General features: G+C 46.0%; 1 protein-coding gene across 1 annotated transcript in view; it reads right to left on the reverse strand.

The window, feature by feature from the left end:
- The window catches only part of LOC126183697 (homeobox protein engrailed-like ceh-16), a 182,634-nt gene that overhangs the window by 7,074 nt on the left and 147,998 nt on the right, over positions 1 to 27,562 (reverse strand). The window contains exons 3-4 of the mRNA XM_049925879.1: positions 24,165 to 24,376; positions 20,429 to 20,565 (exon numbers count right to left, since the gene is read on the reverse strand). Of these exons, the coding sequence (XP_049781836.1) occupies positions 20,429 to 20,565; positions 24,165 to 24,376 (349 nt within the window). The remainder of the gene's footprint in view (positions 1 to 20,428; positions 20,566 to 24,164; positions 24,377 to 27,562) is intronic.

The following is a 27,562-nucleotide window of genomic DNA, read 5'->3' on the forward strand; positions in this document are numbered from 1 at the left end:
TTAGACTGATTTATCGTGTAAGCGAAGTTTAACGAGTTCCTCTTAGCACTCATGTGGATGATCTCACACTTTTCGTTATTTAGGGTCAACTGCCACTTTTAGCACCATTCAGATATCTTTTCTAAATCGTTTTGCAGTTTGTTTTGGTGTTCTGATGACTTTATTAGTCGATAAACGACAGCGTCATCTGCAAACAACCGAAGATGGCTGCTCAGATTGTCTCCAAAATTGTTTATATAGATAAGGAACAGAAAAGGGCCTATAAATCCTCGCACGTACGAAAAAATGGCTGACATCGAAATAAGTGTCCAGGAAATAGAAAAGCAACTGAAATCACTCAACAGAGGAAAGTCCACTGGACTTGACGCGATACCAATTCGATTCTACACAGAGTACGCGATAGAACTAAGAACTTGCCGCCCCCCCCCCCCTCTCCGCTTCTGACAGCCGTGTACCGGAAGTCTCTAGAGGAACCGAAGATTCCAAATTATTGGAAAAGAGCACAGGTAGTTCCAGTTCTCAAGAAGGGTCGTCGAGCAGATGCGCAAAACTATAGGCCTATATCTCTGACATCGATCTGTTGTAGAATTTTAGAACATGTTTTTAGCTCGCGTATCATGTCATTTCTGGAAACTCAGAATCAACTCTGTAGGAATCAACATGGATTCCGGAAACAGCGATCGTGAGAGACCCAACTCGCTTTATATGTTTATGAGACCCAGAAAATATTAGATACAGGCTCCCAGGTAGATGCCATTTTCCTTGACTTCCGGAAGGCGTTCGATACAGTTCCGCACTGTCGCCTGATAAACAAAGTAAGAGCCTACGGAATTTCAGACCAGCTGTGTGGCTGGATTGAAGAGTTTTTAGCAAACAGAACACAGCATGTTGTTCTCAATGGTGAGACGTCTACAGACGTTAAAGTAAACTCTGGCATGTCTCAGAGGAGTGTTATGGGACCATTGCTTTTCACAATATATGTAAATGACCTAGTAGATAGTGTCGGAAGTTCCATGCGGCTTTTCGCGGATGATGTAGTATACAGAGGCAGCATTAGAAAATTGCAGCGAAATGCAGGAAGATGTGCAGCGGATAGGCACTTGGTGCAGGGAGTGGCAACTGACCCTTAACATAGACAAATGTAATGTATTGCGAATACATAGAAAGAAGGATCCTTTATTGTATGATTATATGATAGCGGAACAAACATTGGTAGCAGTTACTTCTGTAAAATATCTGGGAGTATGCGTACGGAACGATATGAAGTGGAATGAGCATACAAAATTAATTGTTGGTAAGGCGGGTACCAGGTTGAGATTCATTGGGAGAGTCCTTAGAAAATGTAGTCCATTAACAAAGGAGGTGGCTTACAAAACACTCGTTCGACCTATACTTGAGTAGTGCTCATCAGTGTGGGATCCGTACCAGGTCGGGTTGACAGAGGAGATAGAGAAGATCCAAAGAAGAGAGGCGCGTTTCGTCACAGGGTTATTTGGTAAGCGTGATAGCGTTATGGAGATGTTTAGCAAACTCAAGTGGCAGACTCTGCAAGAGAGGCGCTCTGCATCGCGGTGTAGCTTGCTGTCCAGGTTTCGAGAGGGTGCGTTTCTGGATGAGGTATCGAATTTATTGCTTCCCGCTACGTATACCTCCCGAGGAGATCACGAATGTAAAATTAGAGAGATTCGAATGCGCACGGAGGCTTTCCGGCAGTCGTTCTTCCCGCGAACCATACGCGACTGGAACAGAAAAGGGAGGTAATGACAGTGGCACGTAAAGTGCCCTCCGCCACACACCGTTGGGTGGCTTGCGGAGTATAAATGTAGATGCAGATGTAACACTACCTTGGGGATTGCCAGAAATCACTGCTGTTTTACTCGATGACTTTCCATCAATTACTACGAACTGTGACCTCTCTGACAAGAAATCGCAAATCCAGTCACATAACTGAAACGATATACCATAAGCACGCATTTTCACTACGAGCCTCTTATGTGGTACAGTGTCAAAAGCCTTCCGGAAAGCCAGAAATATGGAATCGATATGTTCCAGAATCCTGCTGCATATCGACGTTAATGGTATGGGCCTGTAATTAAGTGGATTATTCCTACTACTTTTCTTGAATATTGGTGTGACCTGTGCAACTTTCCAGTGTTTGGGTACGGATCTTCCGTCGAGCGAACGGTTGTATATGATTGTCAAGTATGGAGCTAGTGTATCAGAACACTCTGAAAGGAACCTAATTGTGATACTGTCTGGACCAGAAGACTTGCTTTTATTAAGTGATTAAGTTGCTTCACTACTCCGAGGATACTTACTTCTACGTTACTCATGTTGGCAGCTGTTTTTGATTCTAATTCTGGAATATTTACTTCGTCTTCTTTTGTGAAGGCATTTCGGAAAGCTGTGTTTAGTAACTCTGCTTTGGCAGCACTGTCTTCGATAGTATCATCACTGCTATCGCGCAGAGAAGGCATTGATTGTTTCTTGCCGCTAACATACTTCACATACGACCAGAATCGCTTTGGATTTTCTCCCAGGTTTCGAGACAAAGTTTCGTTGTGGAAACTGTTATAAACATCTCACATTGAAGTCCGCGCTAAATTTCGAGCTTCTGTAAAAGATCGCCAAACTTGGGGATTTTGTGTCTGTTTAAATTTGGCATGTTTGTTTCGTTGTTTCTGCAACAATGTTCTGACCCGTTTAGTGTACCAAGGAGGATCAGCTCCGTTATTTGTTAATTTATTTGGTATAAATCTCTCAATTGCTGCCGATACTATTTCTCTGAATTCAAGCCACATCTGGTCTACACTTATATCATTAATTTGGATGGAGTGGAGATTGTTTCTCAGGAAGGCGTCAAGTGAATTTTTATCTGCGTTTTTGAATAGATATATTTTTCTTTTATTTTTGGTGGATTTGGGGCTTATGGGCGTTCAAATAAAAATGAATGAAATGAGGTGATGTCCTTCAACTACGTACCCTCTGGCTCAAAGTGTTGAAATATTAAAAGTTTTGGCTGGTGTCGTTGTCTAGGGGTTGGGATACGTAGTTGCTGCATTACAAGCCCAATACTGCTGAGTCTACAGAATACAATATGGATATACAAATGAATCGAATGGTCGAAGGTTCCTATTACTCGGCAATCACGAATGTAACGTAAAAATTTATAAATAAAAGATTGCAATACATAAAATCTGCAGGTACTATCTTAACGGGATAGTAGAAGTACTTTTGAGAATGTGGTATATTCCTGCAAAACACTTATTGGTGTCGATGGTCCAGCAATTAAATAAAATATAAGTTGAATGAAAGGGGAAAAAAAGGTTCAAATGGCTCTGAGCACTATGCGACTTAACTTCTGAGGTCATCAGTCGCCTAGAACTTAGAACTACTTAAACCTAACTAACCTAAGGACATCACACACATCCATGCCCGAGGCAGGATTCGAACCTGCGACCGTAGCGGTCACGCGGTTCCATACTTAAGCGCCTTTAACCGTACGGCCACACCGGCCGGCATGAAAGGGAAACAATGGATTCCTACTGCCCGTAATTAGTTATGAACGACAACATAGCTCACGAGACATTCACTTCTAAACGCATACTACGTTTTCGCTGTAGAAACCTCGGAAATCTCAGAAGTTCACAAGCCCGCTCTCCAAAGTATTTCTATGTCTTGCGACGATGCGCAAACCGCTCCACACTCCAAGTCTCTCTCGCGACCGTGCGTCCCCCGCGCCGTACTGTCCCCGACCTCCCCATGTGCTGTCCCGTACTGTCCAGAACTTTCTCTGCTCCCTCGTACTGTCCTCCCACTCCCATCCAGTCTCCCGCTTCACGAGCGCTGTGATTAGCTACAGCACTCCCGGCCTGCCTTCAAGCCAACTCACACAATCACAATGAAACACATTCGAAATACTGGATTTACATTTAAATAACTTTAAATTAATTAAATATTCCTACGGCTGGATCAGAAACACGCTCTAACACACATTGTTAAATTCATAAACAAATTATATAGACATATATCAAAGGAATAGCAAGAGAAGTAGGCCAACAGCCTAATGTCTTTGTGGTTTCTAGAACACAGTAAATAATTTCTTCATGAATAGCATATATCGGATATTAACCAAGACATAGATGAATAAATATATTTATAAGCATGCTGCTACCGTTTTTTCGTGTAACTGTGGAGTACTTACGGCCTGACGCGATCGATAGTAATCGGCCACTTCGACCTACAATAACTCATGTACTATTCAAGTTACGTGACTAATTTATACAAATTTGGGTTTACACTAATAGCTTTCTAAAGACATGTTGATCGACAAAATCGGATGAACCGTTTAGATTTTGAATATTCGTTGCTGGGTGTTACTTGTATAATTTATCATCAGATACTAAAGTTTAAACTAATAAAGATATTGAAAATATGATTACACCATCAGAATCGTTGTGCGAATAGTGGTAAAGTATCCGAACGACCTGAATAGCATTTCGCCTGATCCGCATGCAACCCGCATAACGCAGCTGTCCAGCAGGTCCTTTAATCGCTCCTTGGTACAGTCGTTTGACTATTGAAAATGGGTCCAACAAGCCACCACTAGAAAACTCTGCTCTGTATCGCAATAACTCAAGATGTAAAGTAATGCCACGATACTACAAATATCAGGGAACACCTTATCACAGATAAGACTGTCCTTAAGGCTTGTAAGCTCACATTTATTGTAATAAATGACATACCTGGAATGTTACCACTTTCATTACTACGTCAGATAGGTAATGCACGTAGTAAGTTCGTCGTATTCATGATTTCCTCTTCAAAGTAACATACCGTACTTGTTATTTAACACAAAATGACATTAAATATTTAAGTTATTCACGAGCAGCTAGTTGAGAATATGTATGAACTTCAAATGACACGACGAACCGTCTCGTTCTGCATATGGATTCAAACCCAGGTCATGCAGACTAAGATTTCGTGACTGACGGAAATTAACAGTCATTCCTGACTAGGCATACAGAGAGTGATATACCTCCATTTTAGACAGTATCATTTAGCGAATATCAACTTTAAATTACATAACGTAAACATTTTTAACGGACGCGAATTTCTACCCAGTATCTATTGTACCTGTTAACGAACTACGAGAGATGTTAAATATTGCTTCTTCACAAGTAACGTACTTGAAATGCCGTGAGGTAAAGCTTTGTGTTGGACAGGGATTCGAACCCAGAACCTAATCGGATTGTTATCGAAGCACAATCAACTGTGGCATATCAGATTTTCTCGGTAGTAGCTAAATGTTTTAACTGAAGTGACGAGACGAAACATTAATTTTTTCCTTCCCAGGACTCCAACCCGGCATCTATCGCTGTTATATTCTAGAGAAAACGAACGTTAAATATGGGTTTGTTACACCAGCAGCGACATGTGAGCATGTTTGAACTAGAAATAATATGAACAAGAGTTCAGTGCTGACTGGGAATCGAACCCCACACATATCGTTGTTGACTACACACAAAGAGACGTCAGCTACCGAATTTTTCTCCACCAGCAGCTCGGAATAACATCCTTGAACTTACAGTGATCTCTGAAATAGTTCTGTGTCTCACTGGGAGTCAAAAACGTCAGATATCTTTAGTGTTGACAATGAATGAAAATGCATTAAAGATCAAAATTATTATCCACCATCAGATAGGTGTTCTCACGCTAGAGCCTGATAATACATAATGAAAACTTTAGTGCCGGGCCAGGATTCGAACCCATTCACGCGCAATATGTGGAGATGTTGAGGAATCTGCAGTTTTGAACAAACAACAAATTGTAGTCGAATTGTATTGTCATGAAGGGATCAAATTCCGCGTTAAGGGCGGTATGAGTTGCATTCCAAGCTCAGAACCAATTTTATCGACATACAGAAGCTCAAATAAAAGATGGAATAAGTGTCCTGTGACCATACATAGCGTATGTTTCGTCACTAGAAATAAATAACTAGTATAAGAAAGGTTACTGGTGATAGAGTTCCCACATTTCGCCACTCCTGACTTTATTGTGGTTCAGCGTAACGTCTACTTGGTAGAGAAGGAATATCATGTTTAATGTGAATTTCAGACCACAATGCCATTATAGCTTCTTCACTTGGCGTAGTCAGAAGAGAATAGAATCTGTCCCTCCTTACTAAAAATTCTCGGCAGAAGCTAGAACCGAACCCAGACCACCATCATAGGAACCTATCGTCAATCCAACAGACCACCAAATGTTCTTCTCTAAGACGCATTTTTCTATCATAACACTGTTGCGGCACACTCTATGAGAATTATGACACACAGGCTCCCTGTAGTGGTTTGCAGCATGTTCAGTACATTCATTTACTTGGTCGACCGAATCGCCATGAACTAGCTGCCTCGGCGATCCAGTGCATACATTCAACTCTAATTTGTAATCACCGAAATAAAATCACGTAACTGCCACCTACACAGAACTGACAACAGTGTAGGATGCAGGAATTTGAGTAGGAACTGTTCCTTTCCATTTGAGCTACTCTCTTGCGCTATCTGTTTGTAGACAAAGTCGTGCAGTGCAAAAGAAAAGCTGTAACTGTCTGTCTCTCAGAAGTCTAGATCCGGCCATATGCATTATCTCACAGCACTGTGGAATACGGAAGTTCTGGAGGAACTGTTCTTGACGTCTGGAGACGCTGTAGCTCCATGACAGCTACTAGCGTAACGGTAAGCGTCACGCAATGTAGGTATAACGTCGCGAGTTCTATTGCATTGGCTGCTACATTTTTTAAAAAGCAATTCTGCTGTCTTCAGAAATTATCAGTTTAATGGAACTTTGAACTTAATTCCCTTCACTTCTCAAACCAAAATAGCCGCATTTGGAAAAAGGGCTAACATCTGCGACATTTTGTTCTTTTCAGGTTTAATAGACGGCCAGGCAGCAGATGCATCTCGAAGCCTTTGTATTATGTATGGGACGAGCGCATAGTGCCAAAATAGTCAGAAAAGTGTTTTCTACATTTGCTGTCGTCTGGTAGTGGCATTTTAGTCTTCTTCAAACCTTGTTTGACTGCTGTAACTCAGAACAAGTTTTCTACATGCACGTAATCAATAAACTGCATGTGCATTGTCACACTGTTATAGATAACATCAGAGAATTCGCATATATCGTTGATAATTAATTTCTCTCTCATGCTTAGTATTGTTTTAACAACACTAAAAGAAGCCTTACAAAAACTGTGCACTGTATTATAAGAAATGAAGTAAAACTACCCACGATAACCTTACGACGAAAGTCTTTTTTAATAAAACTGAGTATCTGTACACAAGCGTGCTACTATCGGCACGAATTAGTCAAATACTACTTACTTAGATTTCGATTGGGTCTGTGTTTAATTGGTATGCTGTGTCATACTCAACAGGTATGCAAATGTGGCATTTCATAAATAAAGTTATGTGTTCCTAGAAACCCAAAATTTGTTTGTGAGCAGCGGAAAGAAGTGTTACCTGTTGTGCAGCATTGTAAGTTTTTCACCATTGCACTATGAGCTGAAAGTATTTTCTTGCGATTTCCTTATCGATGTTTGATCTGACTGCATGTAGCTCTTTCACAGAAGGGATAAAAACATTACAGTTAGCGAGACTGGAACCGCGAACCATAACAGACGCTATTTCACAGGTCAGCACGTCCCCACAGACGTAGAGATGAAGTATGTATTGCACATTCCTCTTACAAGGCTAAAAGTGACTAGAACTCGTAAATGGCTATTTAAAGAACGAGATTAGTTGCTATTTCCACGTGCAATGGCTTTCCTGGGCTGAAAACCGTAAATTTACAAGCTTTTGTTACACCTCAAGCGATAATAACACAGATTATTCAATGGAAATGACAGGAAAAATAAAGTGAACTTTGAGGCTTAATTCCATGCACACCAGGAAGTAACTCATCGATCACAGGATTGCCAAACATACTCTGCCCTGTTGCCAAATCTCAGTTTCAGTACCAGCAAGAAGAAGACGAACTGATGTGATCCTACAGCGGGCTGGGAAGTGACCATAGCTGGCGTCTCAAAGACGCGGCTGCTACGGCCTGGAATACGTAATGCGTCTGATTCGCATTTCTGTAACTAGGTTTAGAGACTGGAGCGTAGTTACTAATAGTAGTCAGAACTGACTGCCAACTAAGCATCATAAATCAGTAACTCTCATAGTTGTTTTTATATTTCTTTCGTAACTGTACTCAAAACTAAGAAACTCATCCACGGACGTTATCGTGCCCCGCTGATATTCGAGCACACCAAACAAATAAAAATAAAAAAGAATGTGTGTGTGTGTGTGTGTGTGTGTGTGTGTGTGTGAGAGAGAGAGAGAGAGAGAGAGAGAGAGAGAGAGAGAGAGAGAGAGACAGAGAGAGAGAGAGAGAGAGAGAGAGAGAGAGAGAGAGAGATAAAAATAAAAAAGAGTGAGAGAGAGGGTAAAAATTGTTGTAAAGAAATTGAATACCGGTATGTAAAGAAATCTTTCATTAAAATGACACATTCCACATCATTACGAAATGTCGTATTCATGATCTATGTAACAATTATTAATCTAATCTAATCTAATCATATTGCTGACTAGCTGCGAAGAGTCATGAATTACCGAAATTTTCGCCAATGTCAGTAACCAAATTTAAACTTGAAAATAAAAGACGACAGTTTTTGTAATAAACCGGGACTCCTATCAAGACCCTTTCATCACTGTTACCTAACCACCAAAGATGTCTGATATACCTCCATTCAGCAGTAACAAAGTGTGTATGCATTTAAAGATGATGTGAAGTTTTCTGACGGAGATACGATACGTAGAAGCGTGACGGCGGACACTAAAAAACACAAAACGACGTCACACACAAGAGACACAGATGGCGATGATCTCCGGCGCGCGAATGTTCACTGAGCATGTGCGAGTCCGGGGACCTCCCAAGGGGGAGGGGGGTGGGAGAGGGAGAGGGGAGAGCAGAGAAGCCATGTAGGGGAAGGAGGAAGGGGGAGGGGAAGCCCGTGGGAAGAGGGGAGGAGGAAGGGGATGGGGGAAGAGGAAAAAGAAGGAAAGGGGGAGGGAGGGTGCCTAAAGGAAAGGACACAGGAAGTGGGGGAGTGAGGATCAAAGCTGATAGGAGGGGTAGATGGAGGGGAGGAGGACATCATCAGGGAGGGGGAGCTGGCGGAAGCCACCTTGGCAGAGGGTAAGGAGGGTGGAGAGATGGAGACCAGGTGGGACGTGGGAATACAGGCGCAGCAGCGGGTGGGGGTGGGAGAGGATCGGGGAGACAAGCGGGTGAGGAGGATCGAGTTTGCGTGAGGTGTACAGGATCCGTAACCTTTCAAGAAAAAGGAGGAGGTGGGGGAAGGGGATGAGATCGTACAGGATCCGCGTGGGGGAGGGGAGACGGATGCGATAGGCGAGGCGGAGAGCATGGCGTTCAAGGATTTGGAGGGATTTGTAAAAGGTAGGGGGGGGGGTGGAGATCCAAGCCGGATGGGCGTAACAAAGGATAGGGCGGATGAGGGATTTATAGGTGTGGAGGATGGTGGAGGGGTCCAGACCCTACGTACGGCCGGAGAGGAGCTTGAGGAGACTGAGTCGGGAGCGTGCCTTGGCTTGGATTGTCTGGAGGTGGGGAGTCCAGGAGAGGCGACGATCGAGGGTGACGCCAAGGTCAAGGAGGCGGAAGGAAAGGGTGGTTTTGCCTACAATGATCGCCTGGGTTTTGGAGGGATTGACCTTGAGCAACCACTGGTGGCACCAAGCAGTGAACCGGTCAAGATGGGATTGGAGAAGGTGTTGGAAGCACTGCAGGGTGGGGGCAAGGGCAAGGAAGGCGGTGTCATCGGCAAACTGGAGAAGGTGGAGGGGGGGTGACGGCGGCGGCATGTCCGCCGTATACAGAAGGTACAGAAGGGGGGAGAGGACGGAGCCTTGGGGCACACCGGCGGAGGGGAAAAAGGTGTAGGAATCTGTGTTATGGATGGTGACATAGAAAGGACGGCGGGAGAGAAAGGAGCCGATCAGACGGACGTAGTTAATGGGAAGGGCGAAGGTTTGGAGCTTGAAGAAGAGGCCGGAATGCCATACGTGGTCATAAGCACGTTCGAGGTCCAGGGAGAGGAAGATTGCGGAGCGACGGGAATTAATCTGGTCGGAAAGGAGATGAGTGAGGTGAAGGAGAAGGTCGTCGGAAGGGAAGGACGGCCGAATGCCACACTGGGTAACGGGAAGGAGGCGGTGCTGGCGGAGATGCTGGTGGATGCGTCGGGTGAGGATAGATTCCAGGACCTTGCTGGAGACGACTAATCAGAGGTCTGTACACTCGTTATAATACCTCGAGCGTTCAGGTATCACTGCGAGAGTGTGATCCGCGAGGAGAAAAGGTTCTACGTTAGCAGCAATCTCATTGGCTGCGTTACATATTAATACGCGGATCGGCGGAAGCAGAATTTGGTCCGTCTTTATGGCAGCACCATCTCGTAGAGCGGAGACGGACGAGCGCTGCGCCTGCGCTGTTGTGCTTAGCGGGGCGCGCTCTTGTGGGAAAGTTGTGTACGCGCTGACTACGCGGAACTATGTACACAACAACTTGTACCTCCAATGGTGGATAACATCACACAATAAATTTAATAAACTAGCTGGAAAACGCCGGACCGCGCTCACAGCCAAGCTTCACTGACATACCCTCACCAATAAACTGATTAATCGGCACCAATTTACTGTACTAAATACCAATCAATTAAGAAATTTAACTGAGGTACCCACAGCTATCTGTGACACACTGTGCAAAGTAATCAGAGTCCAAATAATGCCGGAACATCTTCGGCGGTAATTCGTTAGAATACCGCCCTTCGATTTGTGCTTTCACAGTACCAATCGAAGTGATAGGTGTTGCAGTTTCCAGCCAGCCAGCCAGACAACGTGCAGCGGTCCAGCCAGCGTCGGTCCTCGCCAGCAGCGGTCACCGCCAGCAGCCAGCAGCGGTCTGCGCCAGCAGCCAGCGGCGTCCCCGCCAGCGACACGCAGCGCTCTTCGCCTGCGCCGGCCCCAGCCAGCATCCAGCGGCTACCAGCGGTCCCCGCCGCCAGCGGTCGCAGCCAGCGGCCAGCAGTGGTCCTCGCTGCCCCCACCATCCACCACCATCCGCCAGCAGCAGCAGCAGCAGCAGCAGAGGCGTCCCCGCCAGCCAGCCAGCCAGCCAGCCAGCCAGCAGCAGCAGAGTGGGGCTTCGGCCCCAGTCTCCTTCGTCTTTCTCCGTCCCTTTCTCCTCTGTGTCTCTCGTTGCCCTGCCCGTCTCTCGTTTGCTGCTTTGTCTAGTACTGTGTGTTTCCCCCCCCCTTGTCATAATGTCAACCCCCACCACCTCTTCTACAGCCACCACCACTGCCATTGTATACACCTCCCCCTCCACTGCTCCCACCACTATCACGTGGTGTGCCGCTTCACTCCCCCCTCAGTCCATCCCCCCACTACTTACTCTCTCCTCTCCCTCCCTATTTCTCGCCCCGTCCCCAGCTCCTCCCTCCCGCGCCTCCTCTGATCCCTTCCCCCCACTCACCCCCTCTGATCCTTCCGTTTCTGCGGCTCCCGCCAGGGTGGTCGCCCGGCGGGCAACGGCCCACGTTCCACTCTCCCCTTCACCTTCATCGTCCTCGTCATCATCTTCACCGTCGCCGTCGCCATCGCCCTCACCGTCTCCGGCGCCGACTCCGGCCCTGGGACCTGCCACTCCCCACCACATTCCAGTTGTTCCCATCCCCAACACCTCCTCTGCCGCCGTCAAGCGCCCCAGTGGCACCCCTGCCTCCTCTGCTCCCAAAAAGGCTCCGCCTCGTCCCCCTTCCCCCACCCACGATGCCATGGATGTCTCCCCGCCTGTCCCTGCCCCCTCTTCCTCCTCCTCTACCCACTCCTCCTACCGCTACCTCCTCTCCCGTCCTGATGCCTCCCTCCTTGAAGCCCGGAACCTCACCCTCTTCCTTCGCCAGCATTGTCCTGGTGCCCCCATCTCCCTCCTCACTCCTCGCCGTGATTCGGTGCTCATTTCCTCCCCCAGCCCTACCCTCCACACAGACCTCCTTTCCCGCATCCCTGTCACCCGCTTTGGCCCTCATGCCTCCCTCACCCCTGCTCCTTTCCCACCTCTCTCCCGCCAACCCCAACTCCTGCATCACCCGCCGACCCTTACCGCCGTGATCACTCGGCTCAGTCTGGCGATCACGGAGGAGGAGGTGTTGGCGGAGCTTCAGGCCCATCCCCATCTGGAGGTGCGTGCGGTTCATCGCATCCACAACGCTGCCGGCCCCACCCGCCTTATGCGGGTTTTTTCTGAGCACGCCCCCTCCTTAGACCGTCTCCTGAAGGAGGGTGCCCTCCTTTTTAACCAACGTTACAAAGTCGACCCCTCCCGTTCCCCTCCTCAATCCCTCCGCTGCCAAAGGTGCTTGTGGTATAATGCGCACCCAACATCTGAGTGCCGCGAGGCCCCCACCTGCCCGCACTGTAGGCAAGCCCACTTTTTACGGCAGTGCCCCAATCTCCGGTCCCCCCCCCCTCCTGTAATACCTGTAACCTCCCTCATCCCACCTACTCCCAGAAGTGTAAGGCCCGATCCCCTCCTACCACTCCCGAACTCACCGTTCCCGTCCGCCCTCTGGACGCCTCCACCCCTCCTGGCAACTCCTTTCGCCCACCCCCTACCGCTGAGGACATCATCAGATTCCTCACCATCGTCCTTCAGAATGTCCATCCTTTTCAGCACCCGCACTCCCTCCAACAGATCTCCCTCGCCGACTGTTCTGTTTTCCAGCTCAAAATGTACGCCACCTACTCCAACAACCAGGCCCATTTCACCTTCTCCCGTCTTGACACCCTCGTTTAAATCCCTATCATGGCGCGACAGCACCGTATCCTTTCCAACAACATACGCTCCCTTTCCGCCAACAATAACCTCTTCCTGCACACCCTTGCCACCCACCGCGTGGATGCCTTCCTCCTCAATGAAACCTTCCTGCAACCCCACCTCACAGTCCACACTTCGCCCTACCTCCTCCACCGCTCCTATAATCCCCTCCCGATTGCGCGTGGCAGAGTTGCCATAGGGCACCACCACCAGATCCCCGTTCGGCTCCAACCTCTCCTTCCCGACCCCACCGAACACCTGATCCTTAGTCTCTTCTTCCCCGGCCTTACTGTTACCTGCGCCACCATCTATGTCCGCCCCAACGCTCCTATTCCCTTCGACTTCCTCTCCCACATCGACCGTACCTTCTCCTCCTACATGATCGCCGCCAACCTCAACATCCATAGTCGTTCCGCTGCCCAATTAGGGCGGTGGCATCGGTTCCTCTCCTCTCCATCCCCATCCCCCAGCACACCAATCCCAAATCCAACTCCACTCCCGATGTTATTCTCTCCTCCCCCAACCTCCTTGGTCGTATCACAATGGATGTCCTGGAGCCTATTGGTAGTGACCATCTCCCTGTCCTCCTCACCGTTTCTGACAGACGTCGCCCCCGACCCGACCCTCATAATGACCCTCCCCCTAAGTACGTCCATGACTATTCCCGTGCCATCTGGAATGCCTACCGGGATACCCTCTCCACCCAGGTCGATAGCCACCCTTTCACCTACCACCACCCCGATGATGTCACCCATGCTGCCTCCTTTCTCCAGCAGACCTTGTCTGAGGCCGTGGAGGCCCACGTCCCTACTGTCGCCGTCCACCCCCACCGTCCTACCATACCCCCACAGGCCGTCCTCCTCCTCCGTGAATCCCGTCGTCTCTACCGTGCCTTCCTCCGCACGCGTGACCCGGACACACTACGACGCCACCGGCAACTCCAGCGACACGTTCGTAATTTGCTCACGGCTAAGAAACGCCGGGACTGGCGACAGACATGCACCCGTTTAAATGCAACCCTACCAATCAACTCGTCCAAGTTCTGGTCGGCCTTCCGTCGCCTTACCGGAACTAAACCCTCCCCCTATTATCCTCTTCTCCATGATGATCACCCTTTCCCTTACATCCTTAGTAAGGCCAATCACTTTGCCTCCTACCTCTCCGATGTATTTTCCATCCCCGATGATCCCCAGTTCGATTACACTCTCTTCCCAGATATCCGTGATCGAACTGACACGTCTGTCCCTCCCCTCGCTTCTGGTTTCCAGTACTTGGACAACATTGCACACACAGAACTCAATGCCCCTATCACTACACAGGATCTCATTGCTACACTTCACCCAAAACGCAACACCGCTCCTGGTCATGATCGTGTCACCTACCGTCACCTTCATGAAGCTCCTGTCTCTTTCCTCTCCACCCTGGCCAGGCTCTACAATGTAGTCCTGTCCACCGGTTACTACCCCGACCTGTGGAAAACCTCCCGTATCCTCAGGTTCCTTAAACCTGGCAAACCGCCGTCCGCCGTCTCCTCCTACCGTCCCATCAGCCTTACCTCGGTCTTCAGCAAGGTCCTGGAATCTATCCTCACCCGACGCATCCACCTGCATTTCCGCCAGCACCGCCTCCTTCCCGTTACCCAGTGTGGCTTTCGGCCGTCCTTCTCTTCCGACGATCTTCTCCTTCACCTCGCTCATCTCCGTTCCGAACAGATTAATTCCCGTCGCTCCGCAATCTTCCTCTCCCTGGACCTCGAGCGTGCTTATGTCCGCGTATGGCACTCCGGTCTCCTCTTCAAGCTCCAAACCTTCGCCCTTCCCATTAACTACGTCCGTCTGATCGGCTCCTTTCTCTCCCGCCGTCCTTCCTATGTCACCGTCCATAACACAGATCCCTACACCTTTTTCCCCTCTGCCGGTGTGCCCCAAGGCTCCGTCCACTCCCCCCTTCTGTACCTTTTGTACACGGCGGACATGCCGCCGCCGTCAGCCCCCATCCACCTTCTCCAGTTTGCCGATGACACCGTCTTCCTTGCCCTTGCCCCCACCCTACAGCTCTCCCAACATCTTCTCCAATCCCATCTTGACCAGTTCACCGCTTGGTGCAACCAGTGGTTGCTCAAGGTCAATCCCTCCAAAACCCAGGCGATCATTGTAGGCAAAAACACCCCCTCCTTCCGCCTCCTTGATTTCTATCTCACCATCTATGGCCGTCCTATCGCCCTCACTCCCACCCTTGGCGTCACCCTCGACCGTCGCCTCTCCTGGGCTCCCCACCTCCAGACAATCCAAGCCAAGGCACGCGCCCGACTCAGTCTCCTCAAGCTCCTCTCTGGCTGTACGTGGGGTCTGGACCCCTCCACCATCCTCCACACCTATAAGTCCCTCATCCGCCCTATCCTTTGTTATGCCCATCTGGCTTGGATCTCTGCCCCCCCCCTACCTTTTACAAATCCCTCCAAATCCTTGAACGCCATGCTCTCCGCCTCGCCTATCGCATCCGTATCCCCTCCCCCATGCGGATCCTGTACGATCTCCTCCCCTTCCCCCACCTCCTCCTTTTCCTTGAAAAGATACGGATCCTGTACACCTCCCGTAAACTCGATCCTCCTCACCCGCTCATCTCCCTGATCCTCTCCCACCCCCGCCAGCTGCCGCGCCTGTATTCCCATGTCCCACCCGGTCTCCATCTCTCCACCCTCCTTACCCTCTCCCAAGGTGGCTTCCGCCAGCTTCCCCTCCCTGATGATGTCCGCCTCCCCTCCATCGACCCCTCCTATCAACTTTGACCCTGCTCCACCCCCCACTTCCGGTGTCCTTTCCTTTAGGCACCCTCCCTCCCTTCTCTTCCCTTCCCTTATCTTTCCTTTTCCCCTGTCCCCTCCCTGCACCCCTCTTCCCTCGGGCTTCCCCTCCCCCTTCCTCCCTCCCCCCTTCCTCCCTCCCCCCTTATTTCCCCTGCCCGTGGCATCTCTGCTCTCCCCTCTCGCTCTCCCACTCCCCTTCCTCCTCCTCCTCTCTTGGCAGGTCCCCGGACTCGCACACGCATAGTGAACATTCGCGCGCCGGAGATCATCGCCATCAGTGTCTCGTGTGTGTGCTTCGTTTTGTGTTTCGCGTTCTTTCGCAGTTACAACTCTACTGTTCGCATGTGCCGTCGCCGTCCTCCGTGTTCTGTGCGCCGTGTCAACAAGTGTTAGTTTTATCGTCCAGCGTGAACGGCTTCATGTCTATTGTCTCTACTTTTTTTGCCCGCCATTTTCATTTTATTGTCTATGTCGCCTCTTTGTCACATGATTGTACCACTTAAGGCTGAAGAGCGGCGTACTATGCTGCTGACAGCCCGCCTGTATGAGGTGATAAAATTACAATAAAGGAAAAAAAAAAAATGCCGGAATATTTCTAAGCCCCCCAAAGCGCGAAATATTTCAAACACCTAACGAGTGCAGCTGGATCACCGCTCACACAACTCTTTCTAAATCTCATCATACCGAATCACCAACTGAAGACGGACCGACTGCCAGGCTGCAGACAACAGACCCTGGGGAACTTGGACCCGACTCCATAAAGACTCTGTCACCTCTTCCAGAAAACTGTCGCCCTTTCCAACCCTCGGCGCCTCCATCCACGAAAACCACGCCCCCTTACGTCACATAAGGGCATCATGTAATCACCAGTTCCTTTATACAACTTTTTATACACTACTTTGATCAAAATTCTGTTTGCACCATCAGCTGTTCCCTAAAATTTCGCGCTGTAAACATACAGTATGCAGCGTGTAGCAAAAAGATACTTTTGATTTGGCACGTCAGTATTTCTGAAACTAGTAAGCCTATACAGTGAATTTTGTTTTTCGATGAACGGCAAATCCAAAAAGTTTTTTTCATACTTTTCATAGGTGTTCAGTACGCCCCCCTTGAGATGCTCGGCATGCGGTATTCAAATTGTTTCCACACTGCCACGAACATGTCATGAGTTACAGCTTCCACAGCTGCTGTTACGCGATATAATTTCATACAGTCAAGTCCGGTGACCTTGGAGGCCAGTAATGTAGGGCTGAATCATTTGGTCCAGTGCGACCGATCCATCGTTGAGTAATCCCTTGATTTAAAAATTTCCGCACTTCCAGATGCCAGTGTGGCGGTGTGCCATCCTGTTGGTAAATGAAGTCGTTGGAATCAGTCTCCAACTGTGGGAAAAGAAAGTTCTCAAGCAAATCGAGATATGTGCTTCCTGTAACAGTGTTCTCAACCGAGCGGGTTGGCGCAGTGGTTAGACACTGGACTCGCATTCGGGAGGACGACGGTTCAATCCCGCGTCCGGCCATCCTGATTTAGGTTTTCAGTGATTTCCCTCAATCACTCCAGGCAAATGCCGGGATGGTTCCTCTGAAAGGGCACGGCCGACTTCCTTCCCAATCCTTCCCTAATCCGATGAGACCGATGACCACGCTGTCTGGTCTCCTTCCTCAAACCAACCAACCAACAGTGTTGTCGGCAAAGAAAAATGGACCATAAACCTTTTTCCGTGAAACTGCAAAAACACATTAAATTTTGGAGAGTCCCTCTCATGTTGTACAACTTCATATGGTTGTTCCATATCTCTTATTCTCAAATTATGGCAGTTCTCCTTTCCATTTAAATGGAATGTTGCCTCGTCACTCAACACTAAGAGTGTAAGAAAAACTATCATCCTCCATCTAACCAAGAACGAAATTACAGAATTGCAGCCGGCCGAAGTGGCCGTGCGGTTAAAGGCGCTGCAGTCTGGAACCGCAAGACCGCTACGGTCGCAGGTTCGAATCCTGCTCGGGCATGGATGTTTGTGATGTCCTTAGGTTAGTTAGGTTTAACTAGTTCTAAGTTCTAGGGGACTAATGACCTCAGCAGTTGAGTCCCATAGTGCTCAGAGCCATTTGAACCATTTTGAACAGAATTGCACACGTAGTTGTTCGTCACCTTCACGAAGAGCTTGCAGTAGCTGCATTTTGTATAGTTCAAGTGTAAACTTCGACCCAACTCACACCAGACGGTCATCGGGGGCATGTTAAGCTGTCGAGCTGCACGGCGAACGGATTCCTGCGGACTCCTTGTGAAACAATGATGGATGCGTTCGACGTCTGTCCCGACACTCGGGGACGGCCCGGCGATTAGCCTTTACACGAAAAACCTGTTTCTCGGAATTGTTCATGCCATCATCTAATGCTCTGTGCTGTAGGAGGATCCACACCATACCTAGTACGAAAGTCACGCTGAGCAGTTATTACTGACCCGCACTACGCAAAACATACAACACAAAACGCTTCCTGTACTCCCGACACCATTTTTATTAGAACCGAAGTGCTCGCACACTGCTGCTACCTGGCGGAAACCATGTAAAACTCGAGAGTTCATTCTTTCCAAGAGTTCGTTGTTCACGCACATATCTCAAATAACATATGATTTGTTTTAAATCGGACGATTCTTTTTGATACACCCTGTTTAATAATAATTTCTAGATGCCGCAGTTTGCCCGCAAATCAAAGTTATCAATATTTCCAATTTGTGCTTGTAATGGTGAGAACTGATTATTCTCGTGGTACCTTTACTATTACGCTATAAATGTGAATAGTAAATCAGTTTTTTGCAGTTTTGCTTCTCTTTCCGTTGCTGTCATTACAGTTCACGTTTATTTAATGAGACTTAAATTATAGGCAAACTATACAATTATACCATAAAACAATAAAAATAGATAAAAAATAATAAATCTTAACATCTAGATGGTGCGTGTGGTAAATATCAATAGCTGCCAACACATACTGTATCTGACTTCATTCATAAGGTATGCTGATTTCAATTAATCTTCCAATTAAAATATTCGCACAGCTTAATCATTGAAGTTACTGATAATGTAAGTAGTTCTGTCGATGTGTCACATCAAGACCTGCAAACTGAGTGCTCGGTCTCTACGGTGGAATGAATATTTTAAAAGTTATAAGCTATTCACTGCATTAGTTATATTCAAGTCTGTTTGTCTCTGTATCTCATTTCATATGTCATTTCCAGATTATATATTTATATTATTGGAGTCATAATCAACTTCTCTTTCTTTTGACACCCCGTACTTCACCGTGTTCATAACGGTTCGCGCTGCACACGCACAAATAATATCAACGCAAGTTGAAAGCTTTAACGGCTACCAGCCGCTGATGTCACGACGCACGTGGATCCACGCTGCCCCTGGCAGAAGCGAGCCGCTGGGCAGCGCCACCGAGCCACTGCTCAATCATTAGCCGGCTGGTGCCACCAATTCTGCCCGCCTCAGTGCGTGTGGGTCGCTCAACCAAACAGAACCCCAATATACAGATATTACTCGGCGTATTACACGATACAATTGCCCCTAACACGAAACGTTTGGTGCCGAAGCCATTGAACGTGGACTGTGAAGCAATGGATGAAATACATTTAGTCGGATGAGTCTTGTTTCACACTGTTCCCAACTCCCAACGTCCAAAGAGTGAAACTTGGCGGGTGTTTGGTGACTATTTTGGGCAGATATAACATGGTATCCCATAGGCTCCGCGGTTGCTTTGTAGCGTCGCATTACTGCGAAGGAATATGTGACCATTTTGGCTGATCAGATGTGTCCGATGGTACAATGTTTGTGTTCTAAGACGACATCGTCCAGGACTGGTCTTGTGAGCACGAGGATGAATTGTCGCCTCTCCGCTAGCCACCACCGTCACCAGATGTTAACATTATTGAGTCTGTGATCTAGTTTGGAGATAAGGGCACGTGATCACTATCCAGCTCCTTCGTCGTTACCTCACCTTGCAATTATTTTGTAGAAGGAATGGTGTAAGACATAGCTGTAAACCATGCAGGGCCTGTATTTATCCATCTGTATTCCTATCCATTGTGTTTCTATAGTTTCTATACTTTTGTCCGTCCCTTACATGTGATGAGGCTGCAAGATCCCACACGGACATGCAAACTGCGCAGGGTCATCGAGGTCCTGAGTGGCGTAGAGTATCGCCTTCTGAACCATCAATTCTACATTCGCAAGATAGTCGTGGAATCCTGAACAACGCGAGCAGCAGTATCGCAGAACGAAAACCTGCAGCCTCGAAAGCCCACAACGCAGCCGCTGCCGAACTCCGAAACGTGTTGGTAGCCGTTCTCTTTCTTACTCGAGTCATAACACTCTCTGCTCAAAAACAACAACATTCAAACGCGATTTCTGAATGAGAAACCCGTTGCGTAGCCTTTCCTTATATACAGAATGTAGGTTCGACTTCGTGCGATTTACCAGAAATGGTAATCATTTGCATTTCCAGGCATGAAGTACACATCGTACCAATATGAAGCTTTTGCTCTTCATGGTGACACAAACGTAACTGCCAGCTGTGTAGTAAATAGCCCCAAAATTGTAATGTAACCAGTACGGTAAATAATAGAACAGTAATATTGAAATATTTTGTCCAGCGTATGACAAGAAGAGTAGTGGCGTACCAGAGACGATCTCCCACGAAGATGGGCCTGGGCGCCATGATGCCAAGCGAGCTGTAATACTGTTGAGCCACCAGCTCCAGCTCGTTTGTGTATTTCCTCTTCCACTTGGTCCTCCGGTTCTGGAACCAGATTTTTATCTGAAACATCAAATACCCATCACTTCTGATTGATAGTGTGCCAAGAGCAATTGTCTGTTGTTTATCGTCTAGTGTTCCGAAGCCAAATTTTTACAGTAAATCGAAGCAAATAATCTGACGTGTTGTAGACTCCTCTGATGATAAAATGCTTATGAATAATACACTGACGGAGATGAAAAGTCTTACGCCACCAACAGCTTTCAAATTGATACTCCAGTATTTTCACGCCTGTGAGACACGTTGATTAAAATTTCGTCGTTATAAGAAATTGTTTTCAGTACTTTCGGCACATAAAAAAGCCATTCAAATGATGTGAGTAGATAACGATTGGGTGTGTGTAGCATAGCTCAAACTTTACAGGTGTTGTTCGCAACACAAAGACTCTTCCGGGCTTAGTGACAGATCGAAATCATTGGCATGTGTGTCGTGAGAACATTATACTGACAGAACACACAGTAGAGCAATAACTAGAGAACCAGTGGTGACTCGGAACAACAGTGTGGCTGGAGTAGTAGGCACCGATTCCTTCAGAAAGTTATACAGTACGACAAGATCGAGAATTGTTCGACTGTCCGCGACGAATAGATGGGTGGTAGCAACTGAAATCATAGAAGTCGTTACAGGCAGGACGTCATCTCGAATCATCGGGTATAGGTCGCTGGAAACTAGGTTATCTCGCGGTGTCATGTATATTTTACCGTTGACACCTTACCGCGGGCAACAGAGGCTTGCGTGATGTACAGCCAGAATCAGCTGGGACATTGAGTGCATTCTCTAGTGATGAGCGATAATTCAGTCTTACGTTTGTGGTGGACAAATCGAAACTAGGGTGCCCGTAGGCGACTTGGTGAAAGGTCACAGAAAGTAGAGATACTCGAGACACGCACCTGTATAACTCCTTGAATCATGGTGTGGGCAACTGTGAGATGCGACATCAGGAGTGATTTGGAAACAGTTGGAGAAAAGCTGAATGCTCGCCAATAAGTGGCAAGAATGGCAAACACTGTTTTTGTAACCTTCGCTCCTAGGGTACCAAATGCATATTACAGCAGGATAATGCAAATCACGTATTGCACTTCACACCGCAAGCGCCTCGAGGAATGTATGGTTCTTGACTGGTAGTGATTTGTCACAAATAAAGCACGTTTGGGACGCCACGGGAAGAGGTATACTTTTAGACCAACCTCAAGCTAGAAATCACAAACTGACACATCAGGCATAGCAGGAAATTCGTCTAGATTACACAACGAATACAAGAGTGTATTCCTTCACGTGCGAGTTGCACCTCACACTGACGTTGATGATTTCCGAATAGAATATAAGTTTAATCATTTAATACCCGCTTCGTGCTGAACGTCTCCACAAAATTAATTAAGCACGGTGCTTTATGATACGGCACTTTTCATTTCCGTCAATGTGTTTTTCCGTTGTTCAGTATGCGACAGTATTAGCTTAACTTACAAAAAATTGACAAACATTTTAATTGGTCATACTAGGTAAGAATGTTTATAATGTAAACAGCAACCAATCACAAGTATGTTTTAAAAAGGTTTTGAATCATACCACGACCAGTTTCGAATTTCTTACAAATCCATCTTCAGATCGTTGTTACAGGTTTCCTTCCTTTCTTGCTGGGGCCTCCTTTTGTATTCGTCGTCTGTTTGCTGCTGTGTTGTTATCATCAAACCGATAACGAACGCAAAATGAGGCTCCAGCAAGAAAGTAAGGAAACTTGTAACAACCATCTGAAGATGGTAATTGCGTAGGCTTCTCCTGCCAGCGTCAGTCGACATAAAAGTTTTCTGGGTATGGTACCGCGTCATATTATGTAAACTACTACTCGAGAAAACCAACATCGGCCAAGGTTGCAGCTGCCTTCTTCTGGGTCTACTAGTCATACTAGGTAAGACCCAGTAGAAGGCCGCTGCAACCGTGGCCAAAACTTTGGTTTATACAATATGACGCGATACCATTACCAGAAGACTTATGTGTCATACGAAGATAGATTGTAAGAACTTCGGAACCGGTCATGGTTTGATTCAAATAAACCTTTTTAAACCTATATCAGGGAGGTTTCAGACCATGGAGAAGCTGTGCAGAGCAGATAATTAGTTTCAAATTGATTATGGCATACTACAAGAAACGGAACAAACCTCTGGCAATAACATTTGTAGATTTTAAGAAGGCATATGACTGTCTCCACAGACCTTCAGTATTAAAAATTTTAAGAAATCTAGGACTCCATCCAAAATTAATTAAAATAATACAACTCACTCTAACCAACACCAAATCAAAAGTGAAGTTTAGAGGAGAAATTTCGGAACCATTCCTCATAAAAACAGGCTTAAGACAAGGTGACTGCCTGTCACCATTACTTTTCAAATGTGCACTGGAATACATAATGAGAGAATGGTACAAGGACAATCCAAAAAGGATAAGAATTGGAAGTGCAAAAGTTGTCGTTAGCTTAAACTGCTTGGGATTCGCTGATGATCTTGTTCTCCTAGCCAACACCGTTCAAGAAGCCAGGCAACAAGTGAAATCACTACAAGAAATAGCAGAGAAAGTAGGCCTTAGAATATCATTTGAAAAAACGGAGATTATGCTAACTGATCCACCACTTGCAAACAAAATTACAATAGGAGAACAGGAAATCAAAATTGTTGATAAATTTAAGTATTTAGGCGAAATAATAACATACAATCTAAATGAGAAGCCATCATGGAAAAATAGAATAAAAAACTGAACTATGCAAATTACATTACCAAAACTACATACAACAAAAAAAGCCTATCTATAGATGCAAAATTAAAACACTATAAAACAGTTACACAACCAGAAATAACGTATGCAGCTGAAATTATCTTCAAAACAACTAATACAGCAGAAATTGACAGAACACTAAAAATAGAAAGAAGAATAATTAGGACATGTATAAATAAACAGTATAAAATAAATGGACATTGGAGAATGGCATCAAATGAAACAGTATATAAGAAAATAGAACCAGTCATGAGCACAATCAGGAAGAAACGCATCTCATTCTTTGGACATCTGATGAGAACTCCAGAAAAGAGAATTAGTAAAAAAATAATACAAAAATTGTGGAATAGCAAGAGCGACATTAAATGGATCACAGAAATTAAGGAAGATATAAAAGAACTTCAAATTACAGTAGATGATCTAAAAAACAAGACAGAGAAAACCAGAATACTGTAAGACCCGCAAACCAGACTACAAATGAAAATCAATAAAAGGAGTACAGGAAGATTTGTCTCAGATGAAGAAAGAAAGAAAATATCTGAAAGAATGAAGAAATATTGGGCAGACAGAAGAGCAAAACACCTTTCATATAAGAATAGCCTCTAATAATTACATTACCTAAATATATTCAGTTATTGTCGAACCAAATTGTATCCATTTGTAACAACTTGTTTAGAACTTTGTATTTTTGACTACAGTGGTCCAATGAAGGCCATAAAAATAAATAACAAAAAAATAATAAACCACACTAATGGCATGTGGCTCTTCAAATCATAAACCTTATAGAACTACAGCCACTGTTCCCAAAATGTCAGTTTTCAACAAGGTTAACGAACTTGCGTCTCGGTGAGGCCGAGGTCCCTGCTGAGCGCCTGCCTCTTGGCGGTGGAGAGGTACTTGTTCGCCTCGAACTCCGCCTCCAGCGCCTTGATCTGCTGCGCCGAGAACGCCGTGCGGGGCCGCTTCTTCCGCTCGCGACTGCTGCTGCTGCTGCCGCTGCCGCTGCTGTTGTTGCCAGTTCCTCCACCATCGCCACTGCCGCCCACTGCTGCAGCACAGCAATGCCCCAGGTAAACAGCCGTACCGAGATAAGCTCACCAGACTAATATTCCTCTCCTCCTTAAAACAGCACACTGGTCACTTTGGATCTATTTACACGTAGTCAGCACAGATTCAGAAAACATCATTCTTGTGAAACACAACTGGCCCTATATTCGCACGAAGTAATGGGAGCTATCTACAGGGAATCTCACGTTGATTCCGTATTTCTAGGTTTCCAGAAGGTTTTTGATACAGCTCCTCACAAGCGACTGCTAATCAAATTTCGTACCTATGGAGTATCGTCTCAGTTTTGCGACTGGATTCGTAATTTCCAGTAAGAAAGGACACAGCTTGTAGTACATGAATGGATATCATTGAATGGAACAGGAGTGCTATCTGACGTTCCCCAAGAAAGTGATGTACTCCCACTGCTGTTCCTAATCTTTATATATGTATTTATATATATGATTATATATATTTATTTATATATTTATATATATTCTTTATATATATGATTTGGGAGAGAATGTAAAGAGCTCTCTTAGACTGTATGAACATGGTGCTGTCGTTTACCGTCTAGTATAGAATCATCAAATTACAAAACGATTTAGACAAGATATTTGTACGGTGTGGAAAGTGGCTTTTGACCCTGAACAACAAAAAGTGAGTTCCTTCACATGAGTAGTATAAAGGATCCGTTAAATTTTTGTTACACGATAAATAATACAAATTTAAAGGTTGTCAATTCAACTAAATACCTAGACATTACAATTACGAACAACTTAAATTGGAATCATCGTACACAAAATGTAAATAAACCTAAGGTATATCTGTTTAAAAAAGCAGATAAAAATTCGCTTGACGCTTTCCTATGAGACAGACTCCATTCCTTCTGAACTGAGTATTTAAGGGCAGACCAGATGTGGCTTGAATCCGGAGAAATAGTATCGACAGCAAGTGAGAGACTTATACCAAATAAATTAATAAGAGACGGAAATGATCCCCCACGGTACAAATAATAGTTTAGAACACTTGCAGAAGCAATAACAAAAGCATGCCAAATTTAAAAGAATGCGAAATCCCTAAGATTATGTAAGAGATTGATATCAATGATATTGGACGGCAGTTTTGCAGGTCACTTCTGTTACCCTTCATGGAGAAGGGTACGATCTCTGCTTTCTCCCAATCTCTGCGCACAGTTCTTTTTCTTTTTTTGCGGGGGGGAGGGGGGGGGTATACGTTATATGGTGTTAAAGGCTAACTCAGTGGTAAAGTCACTGTAGAATCCGATAGGAATTCCTTCGGGTACTTGAAAATTGTTCACTTTTAGCAGTTTCAGCTGTTTCTCAATTCCACTTATATTAATGCCTTTGCAGCGATGCGAGAATTCAACTGAACTATGCTACTAGATCTGCCTTTTTAAAGGAACATTTGAAACGGTGTTCAACCTTGCTACCGTCACCTTTCTGTTCCTGTGTCTTCCATAAGTATCTCGATACTAACTTTGGTGCCCCTGATAGCCTTAACATACTATCAGAAATTCTTTGAAGTAATAAAACGCTATTTGGCTGTATATTACTGTATTTTTCTTTTTTACTATCTAGATTTCGACTTTCACGCCATTATCGAGTACAATGTTAAAAGTTCTTAGACAATTAACACGTCATATCTGGTAAAGTCAGCACAAATTAGGTAACTTTTTTTTTTTTATGTGAGGGATTTCGAGGAGAGTCCGGTACGGCAGTTGTCGAAGGCTTCGCGCTTTGTCCTTTCACTATGAATTTTACCTGTTACTCCCAGGTCGGCCACACAAACCGCTGTCGGTCTTTGGCCTCACCAGTCAGCCTCGTCCGTCTTCTTCGGTCCATGTACACTTCTCCATTTAGTCCTGTCGTTCTCATATCGTCTGTAATCCCGTCGATCCATCGGAGCCGTGCTCTTCTCCTTGGTCCGTTACTTCTGATTTCTTCCTAGTGATCTGTCTTTCTCGAAGCATTACTTGTCCATACAACTTCAATCCCCTCTCTTTAATCACTTCCGTAATGTCAAGCGATTTGTACAGCTCATGCAATTGATAGTTTTTCCTTTTTCTCCATTCGTCTCAAACCTTCACAGCGAGAGAGGTAGCTCAGTGGTTAGCACACTGGACTCGAGTTCGGGAGGACAACGGGTCAGACCCTCGTCCGACCATCCAGATTTAGGTTTTCTGTTATTTCCCTAAATCGCTCCAGGCAAATTCCGGGACGGTTCCTTTGAAAGGGCACGGCCGGTTTTCTTCCCCATCCTTGGCACGATCCGAGCTTGTGCTCCGTCTCTAATGACCTCGATGTCGAGGGGACGATAAACTCAATCTTTCTTCCTTCCTTTCATTCATCACTGGTCCAAAAATCTGCGTCAGAACAGCATTCTCAAGTGTTAGGAGTTTTCTTTCTATTTTCTTGGGTCAGAGTCCAGCTCCCTGCTCCGTATAGAATTTCGGGTTGTATTACAAACTTTTAGATCGTAATCTTCGTGGATCTCGGTAAAAGTCAGAACTTGAGCAGCTTTCCGAGTGCAAAACTGTTTCCCGCTTCAATTGTTCCCATTATTTTCTGGTCCATCCAATTCCTTTCACAGAGTAATGCCTCAAGATATTTGAACGGTTTTATCCTTTCAATAATTTCAGCGCCTATATCTAAGAATCTGTCATCGTTCTCTATGCTCACTATCAGGCATTTCGTCTTATCCATATTCATCTTCAAGACTGCTCTCATTGCCTCTTCTATTAACATTCTTGCCATCTGAACCGGATCATGCACATTCCGTGCTATTAAAACTACGTAATACGCATAGTCCAGGGTGTTGATGCTTCTAAACAGCTGAATTCCTGTCCCTAGGTTTGTTATTTTTCTCAGTGATCTTTCTAGTACCACAAAGAGTCGGCATAATTGACAAGTTACGCCCCAAGAAGAATAGTGTGCAGAAAATATTACTGTTTAAGAAACAGTCGTAGGTCATCGAATGTTCTTTATTCGTCCGGACAGGCCATCATCAGGTAGTGTTAAAAAATCAGATATTTTCTGCCAAAAAGCATCCGTGAAGAAGGTATGGTATCGTATAAAATGTACTAAAGGGCAACCTCATGGAGACGACGACAGTCATTGCAGCGTAGAACAAGACCTCGCGCGCAAACTGTCAACAGCCGTACACTACA

The sequence above is a fragment of the Schistocerca cancellata genome, chromosome 4 (genome assembly GCF_023864275.1).
Source record: "Schistocerca cancellata isolate TAMUIC-IGC-003103 chromosome 4, iqSchCanc2.1, whole genome shotgun sequence".
NCBI classification, from domain to species: Eukaryota; Metazoa; Arthropoda; class Insecta; order Orthoptera; family Acrididae; genus Schistocerca; species Schistocerca cancellata.